Source organism: Grus americana, chromosome 7 (assembly GCF_028858705.1).
Source record: "Grus americana isolate bGruAme1 chromosome 7, bGruAme1.mat, whole genome shotgun sequence".
Lineage (NCBI taxonomy): Eukaryota > Metazoa > Chordata > Aves > Gruiformes > Gruidae > Grus > Grus americana.
In genome coordinates, this window is record NC_072858.1 from 36,428,697 (window position 1) to 36,443,432 (window position 14,736).

General features: G+C 37.7%; 1 protein-coding gene across 7 annotated transcripts in view; it reads left to right on the top strand.

The window, feature by feature from the left end:
- The window catches only part of MYPN (myopalladin), a 73,064-nt gene that overhangs the window by 19,796 nt on the left and 38,532 nt on the right, over positions 1-14,736 (top strand). For 6 of the 7 annotated variants that reach the window (XR_008577830.1, XR_008577829.1, XM_054831048.1 and 3 more), the window contains 2 exons: positions 4,515-5,441; positions 13,602-13,777. Coding sequence is in view for 4 of the 7 variants with exons in the window: in XM_054831048.1 (XP_054687023.1) it covers positions 4,516-5,441; positions 13,602-13,777 (1,102 nt within the window). In the remaining 3 variants the exon portion in view is untranslated. The remainder of the gene's footprint in view (positions 1-4,514; positions 5,442-13,601; positions 13,778-14,736) is intronic. The other variant, XM_054831053.1, reaches the window with a different exon arrangement.

Genomic DNA, 14,736 nt, shown 5'->3' on the forward strand with positions numbered 1-14,736 from the left:
ATGGCAGCAGTGTGCCATGCACTGCCACTCAGTGCCAGCGTTCTGTGCCGCTGCACACTGGGGGACTGTGGGATGGTTTTTGTGCAGCCACAAAGACACTTTTGTTCCCAAGTCCCAGTCAAGAAAAATTAAAAGGAAGGCTCAAGGCACATCAAAGCCAATTCCACATCTCAGTCTAAACAGTCCAGAAAGTCAGGCAAAGAGAAAGACTGGAGTCAAGACCAGATCTTAATTCTGGAGCTTAGATTCCAATTTTGCCTACAGAAAGGCTAAATTATTATTAATTATCATTAATCAAACCTGTAATAGCATAGTTGTTCTTCTGGTGATATCTTCTCGCTCCCTAGAAAGGTGGTTTAATAAATATTTTAGAAAATATATTGAATTCAGCTTTATTGCTATCTAGCCCAGAGACCTCGTCAGGCTGTATGCTTAGTCTCATTTGAACCAAAGCTGCTTTCCCCAACTGTGAAATCTGAATGGCTTCAGCCTACCCAGTGCTCCCCTCAATCATCAGCCTTCTGTAGTCCTTGGAAAGGATAACTCCTTGTAGGAAAAAAAAAACCAAAACCAACCCCCCCCCCCCAAAACCCTGGATATCTCTCAAGGCATAAACAAGGCATAATTAATAATTGTAACTGGATTGTCTGGTAGCTTCACAGCAACATTTGCTGAAACTCAACAATTTTCCATTTAATTAGAAATATCACATAATTCAAAGTATCTTAAAACTTCAGTAGCCAAGCACTGCCTCAAAGTGCTACATTTGACTAGTACCCAACTTCTTCCTTACTAAAAATAGAATAAAAAGTTATCTTCTACACAAGCTGAAAATAGAGAAGAGTTAGATAGAATATTCTGACCCTGGGTGAGCTCTAAAGAAAAGTGATGGCTCTCTGAGGATTAAGAATTTGGCATCAGACTCATTCTCATCAATATCTTGCTTCCCAACACCAGAAGGAGCACTCAGCTCCTTTCTACCTCTAATGCTCCTATGGGCAAAAGGAAGGAAGCTGTTCAGCTCCTTTGCTGGGGAACTGTTTGTTTTCTCCCATTCACATCTGCTCAACTGCCCTCAGAGGTGCAGAGACAGGGTTGAACCAGCAATGTGTCCATTTGCTTCCTACATGTTCACTCAGGACTGTGACAGACAAGTGAGGTTTGCTTTTCCATGGATGGCTGTGCTGTCTAGCCTAGTCATTCAAATGGAAGATGCTTTACACAACCGCATTACATCTAGCCAAAATGAGCCATCAGTACAAGGAAGTTTTGATTTGACTAATTTTCTCTATCATTTTATATTTTCACCAGGTATAGGCACCCCTGGGTTTATTATTTTGCAGTAATTCGCACGTAATTTTCCTCCTTTTGCTATCAGACAGTGGCTTCTTCATTATACTTTTTGCAAACTAGAATTATAAAGCTGTTTTGCCAATCTAAACACATCACCTTTGAAAGCATCTCCTCATATTGCAGTAATACTCTTTAAAGGAATTAGCAGAAATTATTTCTTTCATGTTTTAAATCTTTGTTCAAAAGATGAATAGAAGATATGCAAGACCCAGAACAAAGTCTCAAATAACCAGACTGAACCAACCATTGCTTTACTATGGTTACATGCAGGAAAGCTGCACTGTGATTAACAATCTCTGTTCAAATAGACATAGCCCTTAAATGAGAAAATCATGCAATAGCTTTACAACAGAGGAAAATGAAACCCTGAGTAGTCACAGTCATATGATTTTTATATACCCTTTCAACAAAATTATCTCAGCAGTTCTTTAACTTCATTTGACTTTGGCAGGTTTTGATCACACTATTATTTTCCTACTTGCATTTCCTCCTTACGGTGTCCGGTGTTCTCTAAAGAACTGCATTGTCTCTTTTCAGCTCTGATGACATTTGCAGACATTGAGATGAAATGAAGACGTGCCATTCTGAAATGTTTCAGAAAAAGTGGCCAAGAAATGCTAAAGCAAGCTAAATTTTGCAACTCTCTAAAATACATACCTCTCTAACCATGTAAAATACAGTCTTCTGCTATAGCATCTAAAGCTACACAAAGATACATACAGCTGGATGTTGTCATTTAGCCACAGCCACATGTAGAGAGGTTAGTGTGGGGCTGCATCCCTCCAGAGATGTTCAGAGACACTGTACCTTCTATGACATCCCACTCAAAGCACACACTGCTCTCTTTTTGCAGGCTAGGCCAGCTGCATGATGCAGAGAAAAGGGCTGGCTATGGCTCTGCTTCTTCCCTTCTGTTTTTAAGTAGACACAAGGCGGCACATGGGGAGGAGGTCTAAAGCAAACTTGCCCTATGTTACGCTTATATTCTAGGTCTGCAGTTCATTTGTGTGGGAGGTTTGCCTTCCAGGCAGTAAACTCCTTATGTTAGAATGTATTTAAACTCTTCAGAGTTTAAACCGTAGTTTTAGCTGTGACCTTTACAGCACACAGTATGCTATCAGCACATAAACAAGATAATATAACCCCTTAAACACATTCAGCTTCAGTAAGGTTGCACAGCTGTTTAAGTAAAAGCTGAGCAAGCAAAAGCAGTATCCACAGAGCCGGAACTTTAAGCCTCAGGGAGACCTCCTTGTTCTCTTAAGAGGTTAAATTACATACTCTGTCCAGTCATGAAGCAGCTTACAAAATTATCTCGTGTGGGCTTCCCAAATCAATGTTCTCTTATGTGCCACAGCTTCACTGAAACACTGTGCCAGATAATTTAATGCCAAGTGTTCAATTAGTATCGCAGACCCTGGCTCAGTTGCAGGGACTAGATTGGGTGCTTAGAAGCATATAATTTATATGGTATTTTGTCATTTTTCATAAAAGCACAAACTTTTCAATATTTTGGTTGGGTGCCTTTGTTGTCTTACTGATTTCGCTTGTTTCATATTACTAAAATAAAACAAAATCAATAAATCTAAAATGCCAAAGATTTACGTAAGAAAAAGAATTTCAACATAACAAATTGTGCCTCAGGCAGGGGGATTAAGGTCTCAAAATGCACATCAGAATATAATAGCATTATGTTCATTCATTGAAGAAGACTATAAACAGTTTAAATTGAAGCTTTCCTTTTTGTAATTAAGTAAGAAGGGCTGTCACACTCCAGGAAGAAATACTGCAGCAGCATGAGATATTACCACCTCATTTGCTTTTTAACAGCCCTTTTCCAGGCACAACTGTCCTGCTAGCAGAGCAGAAAGCCTTTCACAGCAGAGATACCTTTTTTACTTTTCTTTCTCTAGCAATTTAAGCTGTTACATAAGGCTCTGAATGGAAATGGCTGAGGCAAGGGCATGCATGTTCCCTTCTCCTGATGCCATGACAGGAACAGAACCTTCTGCAGTGTGACAAATCGGACGCCTTGGGGTAGGAATATTTGAAACCATCACAGCAAGACTTGCCAGGCCATAAATGAAGTAGAAAACAGACACTGGGCACTGCATATTCTGAGAGACAGGTCCAGTAAATAGTCATGCACTTGTTTCAGTGTCTATGAGGTATCAGCTCTGTGAAAAGTATTTGTCTTAGTTGTCTTCATATTTAAGCCACCTTAAGACAAGTGTGTTACTAGGATGTCTGAATCCCTCTACATTCATAATGGCTCTTGTGTAAATAAACGGGACAATATTATGCAGAAGTACTCACTGAAGTATCAAAAGGGATACTTTAGCTTTGCTCATCAGGCATGCAGGTTAAGTATGGGCTTTCTGATACTGTCTTCTCATCTGTGGTACATTTTCTTAGAATCAGGATGACCTAAGATAATGATTTTGAAAGGCCTGTAGTACAAATGACATTCGTATCAAATAATGACATAATTCTCTACTTACTTTAAATAGCTTACTAGCAATAATGCTCAATTTAAGAAGGTATAGAATATTTAGCACCATTATTGCTTCCTACAATGTAGTATCTTTAAGAATTTTAAATGAAAAAGTTTCATTATATAATATTTTTGTTCTTCTCTCCCCTTCTCCTTCCTCCTCTTATCCCTCAAATGCTTTTGAGGGTTCATTTACTACCTCAGTGTCTTTCAAGCTAAATTTACTTAATTTAAAAGTACTGTTATTCTCTCACAACTTTCAGTCCTTGAAATACCCAGCATTTAATCTATCTATCTGATGAGGTTGTTTCTTAGCTGAGAAATGCACATCAGCAATGATAAAGATTTGACATTGAAACTCTGTTAATAGCTCTGAAGTTTTGCCTGGAATGAAGTATAAATTACCACACTTGCAGTTGCTTTAGCTATGTAAGGCTACCAATGGAAGAAAGTAATAAAAGATGGACTCTACTGGGTAAAGCCAATAGTCTCTGGCAGTACGTACAGAAGCAGGCCTTTCAAACAAGGCCATACTTACAAGTTAATATTCAGCACACAGATGCACTTTGAAAATGCTGTGTTCTGCTTTTCAGAAGCCTGTAATTGTGTGCAATCAAAAAATTTGCTATTGATAAGGTATGGTCCTATTTGTCCTTTTTGTTGGCAGCATGCAAGACGACAGTTTAGAATCCTCAACTTCAATATCTCAACTTCTGAGAGAAAGTTATTTAGCTGAAACTAAACATCAAGGGAAGAGTGAAAGAAGCAGATCAGAACCAGCTTCTCATAATTTCCATTATGGCAATGCTTCTGGTGATTTAGATGAGGTAGCTGCCCAAGATGACCTTCCAGACCTCTCCGCCTTTTTGAGCCAAGAAGAGCTAGATGAAAGTGTAAACTTGGCAAGACAAGCTATTGATCAGAATCCGCTGGAAACTAAACAGGATGAGCTCCAGCATCCCCCAGATCAGCTGAAAAACACAGGAAAACACAAACAAATGGCCCAGTCTACAGCTCTGAAAACATCAGACAATGGTCTGCACTCAAACTTTTGTCAGGACCATGTCAGAAATTCAAAGGGCTCCAAAGGGAGCTCTCAGGATCTAAAGAAACACCACCTCCCTTCTGAATCAGAATCCAAAAAGGAATTCCTAAACAAGGCTGCAGATTTTATTGAGGAGCTCTCATCACTTTTCAAAGCTCACAACTCTGAAAGAATAAGACCCCGAACATGCAAAAACTACCGGAGCAAAACTGATTCTAAGAATAAGCCTGCTCAAAAAGGTAGCTCTAGCCTATCTAGCACATCAGAAAACAGAGAAAGGCTTTCCATTCCAGTACCTCAAGACTTGGAAAACAAAGCAGAGCAAACATTTGAACAAACAGATGATCAACAGGCGGCAAACTTGGAATCTATCAATCAATTAACAAGCGCAGAGGTAAAAACAGAGTCAGAATCTGCATCTGTATACTCTGATGAACCTATTGGACAACCACCACGCTTTACTCAAAAATTGAAGAGCAGGGAAGTTCCTGAAGGAACCAAAGTGCAATTGGACTGCATTGTGGTAGGAATCCCAGCACCTGAAGTCAGGTAAACATATTCTGCACTTGTAATTTTGTGTTTCTGTAACAGTAGGTGTATGCCTTACTCTTTCCAGACATTTTGATGCATATGTTTCAGTAATCTGTAGCAGAAGTCTCTTGATCTTGGTTATTAAAATCGATTAAGAAAAAAAAATGGCTTTCTTTAAATCATACAAAAGGTTGCTTACATTTTAAGACAACATATTTTGGGACACATTATTTCTTTGAATTTTAGAGAACTGTTTTTAAATACTGTACTTCCATAATTAAAAGAAAGTGCAAACTCCTTAGTGAGAAATGTTAGTTATCTTTTTCTCATCATTCATATATTATAATACAAAGAAAACAACTGACATAATCTTCTCTTATGTATATAGACCTGTACACAAACTCAGTCTGGCTTTCTTTGTATTCAGAAAAGGTGAACACTGAATTGCTTGTTTATAGACATAGACTCTGGCACACAACGTGAATTTTATGTATTTCTCCAGAAGGCCACAACATCATCCTTAAAACAGCCCATCATGCCCACACCATTGTCACATACACAAAACTGACAAGGTGTTCATGCCATTTAAGTTTAGGCATTTAACAATATCTGAATTAGAAGCTGACACTATAAAGTCACTGAAGCCTCGCAAGGGCAGATCAGAGAACCCAGGAACAATGACTCATCCCATGGAGTATCCAGGGATGGCCAGGATGCCTATGCACCCAATTCAGGGACCACTTGATTCCACAGAATTGGATGACAGGTATCTTTGTAACTTGGGTCTATTTTAGTCCTAGCAAAGCTGAAGCTTTGCCATTGAAATTTCTATTTCAGCATTTCATTTTGTTTATTTTAAATAGTAATTTTACAGAATAAGCATCCACCAGACTCTTCCAATGATAATCCATTGCTGTCCGGCACTGTACTGCTTGGAACAGAAATGCACACTTGGTTTACTGACTCATGCTGGTAGCCAGATCAGGAGGAGCTAACACAGAAGTCCAGAAATCACATGCTGGTGCCCCAAGGCCAAGGGAAGTAGGAACAGGAAGAAAGATAGGGAAAATCAGACCCAAGCAGTCAAGCTCAAAAAAAAGATCAGGTAGTGCTTTGAGTTTCACAATTTAAACTAACAAATAAAAGATAAATCACAAGGGCATAAGTTTGAAGTCTCTCTCCCCTTGTGTTTTTGTGTGTGTATGTGTATGTACATGCTGTATTAAGGAGAAAGGTGGGAATGCTAGCTGCCTGAACAGCGTTTCCTGATCATAACCATTTGTTAACAAAACTTTCATCTTGTTCATCCAAGATTCTTTCAACTCCACCAATGTGTAGGAGTAACACTAAGAAAGGGTGTAAAAAAATTCACTTGCCTGAGCAATAAATATTCATGTGCTTCCAGTGATCATGGCCTTTTTAGTCACTGCTACAGCATGAGGAAATCAGAAAATACAATGTACTTTGGGTTATGTGTTCCATTAATCATGGGCACCATGAGAATGCAGGTTTTTTCCACTAAAAATACTGCTTGTCTTTGATCCGCTGTGCAAAGCTTTCAAAATAGTGAAGGAAGTGTCTTTTTGTTCATTGTTGTGGAACTGTGTCCAGAACTGGGCTCAGAACTCGCAACCTTGCTTTGAGAGTAACAGTTTTCTAAGGTTTGTGGTGAGCTAGTTCAGCATCTGTGAAGCTAGGCAAGGAGAGCAGAATTCTAATAGATAAGCAAGAGAGATACAAAAATCAGTAGTCCCAGGAAAGGACTAAATGGCAAGGTGGCAACTGATGAAAGCAAGCTTAACGTGGACTGGCTTTAAGGCATGATTTCTTCTTCCTTCAACTTAGCTCAATGACCACATTCAGTAAACAAGCTTCATTTGGACATACGTGTGCTAATGCATGCTTGCCTTTCACTTAAAATGGACTTCCTAACCAGAGAAAGGAATCCCAAGTTACTTGTAATGCTTACAATATACACACTTACAATATAGAGGTGGTACTGTGGGAACCCATAGCATTGTGAAACAAGAACAAGATTCAACAAGCTCTGTAATGTAGCTTCTCAGTCAACACTAGGAGTAATCAGACAGTTAAACTGATGTAATGGGGATTATAAGAGACAAATTAGAGACAGGAGATTTAGAAAGAAGCTGATCACAGGAATGGAAAGGATTGGAAAATATGATGGACAGATACCATGTTTGAAAGCAAGACGGTACAAAATAAAATTGATGATGTAAAACATGGTGTAAATGACATTCGTGACGGATCAGGGTCAAAATATCATTGGCAATAATAAAACAGTATAATTTACAGGCTTGGTAGGTAACTAGCTGGCATATATGAGGGCTCATTGAGGGACAGAAAATTGGATGGTGGAGCAAGAGAAGAAACTGGGAGCTGATTTGAAGTATAAGTATATGGAAGGCTAAAGGTTTTGGTGACCTCCTTTTCATGCTTCCTTCTACAGCTCTGTATCTGTATGAGTAATGATAGGTGTGACTGTGAGGAAAGCACTCCTTATTCCCTCAAGTTCAGAGGTGCTCACATTTTTCCAAACTGTTTGGCACATCACTCCTAGGTTAATTTTACTTATGAATCACATTGCATGGTTTGGCATACACAGCTATCCTGGAAGTGTCATGAGGATTTGATGTTCTAAAAACAGGCTGTATGTCATAAGGTTTCCATGAAAACATTCTTTAACATAGGCATACAAAGCTTAAAAAGTGCATTTTAGTGCTGCTTTGTTTAAGGAGACTAGATCTGCAACTAATCACAGATTTTTAGACACTGAAGTCACTTAAGATTGATTAAGATTTTATTTCCTGACTGCCAAATGCAAACATTTATCTGTTTTAGTGCTCAAAGTCTAGAGCGCTAAACTTCTCTCACATGCAACTCCAATCAAGTCAATGGATTAAGACCTAGGATGAATTTGGCACAGCGGATGACACTGCTTGTGCTTAAAGTGAACCTGCTTTGTATGATGAAGCTATCATTACAATTCATGGCAGGAATGAAATGTCAGTGACAGAGAGTATTGCTACTTCAGTCATGCCACGTATCTCAATGTCAGAACTCCCCTTGGAACTGACATTTCATTGCTACCACGTACAACTTTTTGATGTTAAGAATAAAATAAAATGTTAATAAGCAAGGGGTAGATATGGCCATACCAAAGATTTACGTAAAGCTTAATTTCACAAGCCAGAATTGATTTTCATTTATAAGCATTGCAAAGAGATAACATACATGTAGCATGCTCTTTTTCTTGTCTTAATCTCAAAATACTTTAGCATTATGGTGAAAATAGTGACTAAAGAACCCACTGTATAGGAGAACTAAACACAGCTTTGAAACAGAAGTTTATTCCTGAAGTTGTAAATCACTTATACTGCAAATCTTGGACTAGTCAAAGGAAAAAAATAACTGCAAAGAAAAGAATTAACTCAGTCCTGCTTCACTGTCAGAGTCTACTAAAGAAATATACTACTCACATACTACTAAAACAACTGGAAGAATTAGCTTACATGGTGTATTTAATTTTGCTTATAGGAAATTAGGATTTTGCCTCACAAAGGCATGCAATACAGACTTTGTCTACAGAAACATAACATGTTAATTGGAAAAGCTGGTCAGTAGGAACACAGAGTTCTTGTAACTTACCGGTGATCATGTCACAGCATTTTGTGTAATATGTTTTGCTTTATGTGTCACATAAAGCAGTGAGGAGCCACATTTGAGTGTGTGTACTACAGAAGTTATTTTAATGTTCTGAAAAGATGCTGCTGAAAATGAGATCAAATTCTAGAACACACATACTCTCTTTAATAGTTTTTCATATCTGCTAAAGCTAACATGCTAAAACAAGACTACATTATAAGGAAGAAGCATGAGGTGGGTATATAAAAAGACATGAGTAAGTGCCATGACTCAGCTGCCAAAGTACACAGTTGCCTACATGAATTACACACCTAAAAGGCGACTTGTGCATTCATATACCCAATTTGTGCTTGTAGTCATACAACTGTGCATGAACCTTAGGTCTTCTCTCCTGAAAATGTGACCATTGCCAATTATCATCAATTGCAAATCTTGAAAACAACAGAACAATAAACCGTATTGTACATAGAATAAAAAAATTTCCCCCTTTGGGATCACAGGAATCCTATAAAATTTCCTAGTCTGGAACTTAAAAACGTCACTAATCCATTTCAAAGGACCTTTTCAATCAACCCTGTAATGCACATTACCATATTTCTCCCTTGGGACTGCTAAATGTTTCTTCTGTTTACTCATGGTAGAGTTGTTCCTTTATCCCAGGCACTATATGTTTGTGTTCAGGATACCAAGGACCCCACTACTAGCTATGGTGTCTGTATCTACATGTTTATAAAGACATTACTGAACAGAAAAGCAAATATATCGTGCACTTCTGGGGAGCCAGTCAAAAAACCCCCACTGTATCTAATTCTCAGTGGGGAAAATACCAGATTTGGGGAAGTCATTATGGGCAAAATCTGAAATAGATGTAGCTTTTCCTTCTGTTTGAGGAGGTTTATATTAGAGGATCTGAAGGTTCCTGACTGGACTACGATGGAATATGAACACTACACTCAATCAAAAGAAGCTAGAAAGATCATTATTTTTGAAGGAAATGTATTTTGAATGGAAGTATAAACCAATTATTTCAAAACAAAGATGACACAAATAAAAAGTAGGATTTACAAACTAAATGTTAGTAAAGAACCATACAACCCGATCTACTAGAAAATAATGGTAATGGCACTGTGATAGTAAAATCCTTTAAAAGAGAGATAGTTTGTAAATAATCATTTTAAGACCAGTGATTTTGTCTTTTTAAAATTATTTTTAAGTGCTGCTTCACACCCTGTAAAAAAGATAAAGAGAATGGTAGATAAAAGATAAAAAGATAAAAAAGATAAAGAGAATGGTGAGATACTCCGGAGTAATATATGAATATACATGCATATATATGTATATACTCGCTCTGTTCTTATACTCTTCCATAAGTGTCTGCTTTTGGTCACTGTCAAGACAGCACTCTGGGGTAGGTGGGCTTGTAGTCTGAGCCAGAACACTCAGTAAGTTCTTATTTAGCTTTTTACATGTGCTAGCTTACCTGGCATCCTAGGATATGTGCTGATGTTATTACTCCCTTTTGTATGATGACAGCTGTCTCTTAAATTTCCAAAGATGCCGCACATTGTAAGGGTTTGGTTAATATCCAGAACACTGTTTACACTGTATTGTGAAGCACTTTACACAAGTTCCATTGAGGTTTGAGAAGTAGCGTGAATGGCTGCTGAAAGCTATCCTAAAGTGTTGTCCTAGGCAGATTGTCCACTGACAGAAAGCACCTTGGAGCAACTCATTTTGCTCACCAGATTGGTAGAAAACCTAGCAAATGAACCATGTTGAACTTCAGAGGGACAGAGGAATAGTCCCTTCAAGCAAACCCCTGTGGCAATTTAAGATGCAGATGTAGCCTCCTGATTGCCCAGTCCCTTCTTTAATGGTTATTAACACTTACCAAAAGTGATATATAGGAGAATCTGTATGGTTCAGTTACCCTAGATCCACATGTCTAGTGTCCTGGTGCAAACCTATTTTCACTAGACCAGAATTGGGGCAGCTGCACCTGGGAACACATCTGAACATGCCATCCTTGCTTCAGAGCAAGAAACCTCCAGCAAAGTCAGCATCATGATTTTAGCATTTTAAAGCACTCCTGCCAGATCTGCAAGAGCTTGTCTATCAGAGCCCTAAGGCTCAAATGGAAGAGAAATGAGTAAATTTGGTTGAAGTTCTCTGCATAAAACAGTGTCAGTTTCTCATTGGTAAAACCCTGCAAGAAATATGTGGATGTATTTTAGTGAAGAGATGTACTTCAGCTGTGAAATGTCAGGGAAGAGAGCTGGGACATTTTACACCCTGCTGGCATCCTCTTCTAACACGATATTTACTACATGACTGTCCACTGGAACTGGAAATGTTAAATTCATAAAAGTCATTTTCTTAGACCCATTTTCAATTCTTATTACAATGGAGGCTTATAAAAGAGGATAAGCAAGCAGATACAGACACAAACCAAGACTTTTAAGTTCTAGCTCTCTAGCTACAAAGGTTTGCCTTTCTAAAAGGGGAAATTGTGTTAAGCAGTATGATTCATTATACAGTGCAGAAGCTTCCCTCTGTAACAGGCAGATCTGTACGCTTTCCAAGCTGTACATTCAAGTCAGTTGACTGTACAGCTATGGATTACACTAATGTGCAACTCCAAGTGGACTGGGGAATACCCTGTCTACTTTAAGAAAGCCATGTTGGACGGCTAGGACTGAGGGTGCACAAATAGTGCATGGTTTACTTCTTAGCTATGTCATCAGCATTTAAGTTCCCGATCTGTACTCCTTCATACCTCATAGTCCCTTCGAGGCTCCTTTTTCAATTCTACATTATACTTCTATTAAATTCTGGGTTTCCATTGGTATGGACTGTTTTATAAGGGTTTTTTCCCAAGATATTAATTTGGGGTTTTCTTCATGCTCAATTTGTAGCACGAACTTGTAAAAAGTTGTGCTTCCAAGAGGTGACTATAACTGAATGGTTAAACAAATTAATTGATTAATGTTTTTCTAAATTATCTGAGATGGAAATGTACCAAAGTACCTTATAGTATGAGCCAGGAAATATGAATTATTACAATTTATTACTCAAAAACTTATCCTTATCCTTTCTACAACTCATCTTATTTGCTGTAATATATAATAGCAAATACATTCGCCATTGCTTTAATAGTATTTGCATGCACTTAAAAGCTAGCAGGTACTTTTACCAAGTTACTACATAAAGATAGATGAAACAATTATTCATTCTAAAAAATCAGTTGAATAAAAAATGTTATCAGTATGACAGCCTCCATCCACACATGCATAAGACATATTAATCAACCATACCTTGTTAAGAAAGCAGCAGTAAACAGAAAATCCAAATATTTCTGTGGAGTTTTATATCTGTCTACATTTATGAGAAAAGTTTTGGTGAAGATGAATGCACCTTAGTTTGTGTTTTCAAATTTAGCTAGTTATCTAAAACCACAGGCATTCCTGAGTATTATCCCAAACATTTAAGTCTGGATCCCTATACATAGTACAACACCTTCTCTGTAAAACCTAGATTGTCTTATTAAATTTTAATCTGGTTCTGCAAACCCACCTGCTTTTTCTCTTTCTGTTCTGTCTTTTCCATATTAACAACCAATTGCAATCAGGCCCGCTCTCCCCTCTTACTAGCTCTCAGGTTAAGCTGATGGTTACTGTTATTAACACATCCTATGGAGCTGTCTTTTCAGGTGCTGCTTTTATTTTTTCTTTGATTCCTGCATTTTCTACTGAAACAACCCTTCTGAACACTGAGGGACTTAGGAATGCCTTAGATGAGAGCATGAAGTCTCTAAAGGGCCCAAGATATTCTTGGATGTGTAGCTGGGTTTAAAAGAGAAACACAGCAATATGATGCAGAAAAGAATTCAAGGTCCAGCTGTCTCACTGGCTATGTCCCTCCTGTAAGGAAGTGCCTCTATGTTGTAATAGATCACTTCTTTCCCTGTGATACGCTTATGCCATCTTTTATAAAAAGCAGACTGTCTTAAATATATGACAAAACAAAGAGTAACATTATAGTAGATTTCAGTCACATCCTGAATCAACGTGAACTTTGGAATCACAAATTAAGGGAAATTTGTTTAGTCGGTTGCTGGTTTGGGGTTTTTTTGCTACAGTTTAAGCCACAACACAGATCTGAATGTACCTCAAGAGAAATTCAGAGCTGGACTGATAGCCTTCCAAATTCAGAGCTCTTCTACTCTGCTATTGCAATCTGTATATAAAGAAAAAGATGTGCTAGAATCATTTACATAAACTGGTTTGTTAGTATGTTTAATACTGCAAAGAAAGGAGCTTTATTGCTGTAACTGAATATTATGAAAATCATAAATATTTGATTCCTATGACTGTTGATTCAACACTTGTCTGCAGTACTCTGTCAGAATCTTCAGGCTAAACCCCACCCATTTTATCATCAGAAAGACTTCCAGCATTGTCATTCTAGTTGTCAAGTTGTTTGCATTGATAAACAGTATTTTTTGCCTTGCAGGTGGTACTGTGAAGGGAAGGAGCTTGAAAACTCACCAGACATCCAAATTATCCAGACAGGTGATCAACACTCCTTGGTTATTGTTGAAGCTTTTGAGGAGGATACAGGACGTTACTCGTGCTTTGCTTCAAACATCTATGGGACAGACTCCACTTCTGCAGAGATTTACATAGAAGGTAATGTTAGAATTGTTGTGGAAATTGGTTGTTGAAATTGGTCATACAGGATTAAGATACAGTTACGTATTTTTTATGTTAACTGTGTAATAGATTTGTCACAAAAAGTGCATAGCAAGGAGTTAACACTGTTTGTCTTTATTAACAAAATTGTTATTTCTCTGTAAAATACCCTTCAGACAAGTGACTGCCCTTTATATATAATTTTATTGTGTTGCTTCCCAGAGATTTTATATAACTCTCTGCAAGACTGAAGTCTAGAAATATTCAGATTCTGATGCTACCTTGTATTTTTTGTCTGTGATTACAGAAATATAAGAACCTAAACTTTGTGTCTAATTCTTATTAATCCCTTTTCCCTACAGTCATTATTACAAATTAAATATAGGATAGCTTCATCCTAACCCATTATTGGTACTTTGTAAATATGCCAGCAATTTGATATTTTACTTGCACAATAGAAGCTGTAAAATAAAACAGAATATATATCTGCAGATTTAGGTGTCTCTTCTTCCTCCTTATGCTTTTTAATAAATCCTACTTGGCTTAAGAGAGGTCTATTTATTATATTTCTTTTTAAGACTTTTTTTGGTAAAATTTTAGACTGCATCCACCATTGTGCTAGCAGGATTACAAATTTAAAATAAATACGCATTTTTTTTGTTTTTCTTTTTGTCTTTTTTCCATCTCTCAGGCAGAGAAATATACTATGAGTACCATCACTGACAACAGTGGGACCATTCATAAATTAAAGCACCTACCTTACTTAATACAAAGTTAATTTTGCTCTACTGTTATTCTTCTTTCACATCTCTAATCTGACAGTGAAAGGACAAATCCTTTTTTAGGATCTGCACTGCCCCTGACATTAATGGGAGATGTCTGTGCTTGGCAGGGATTTACTGGTTCTCGAGACTGGGGCCAAGGCCTCCTTTTACCTAACTCAGTGGATGTTGGAT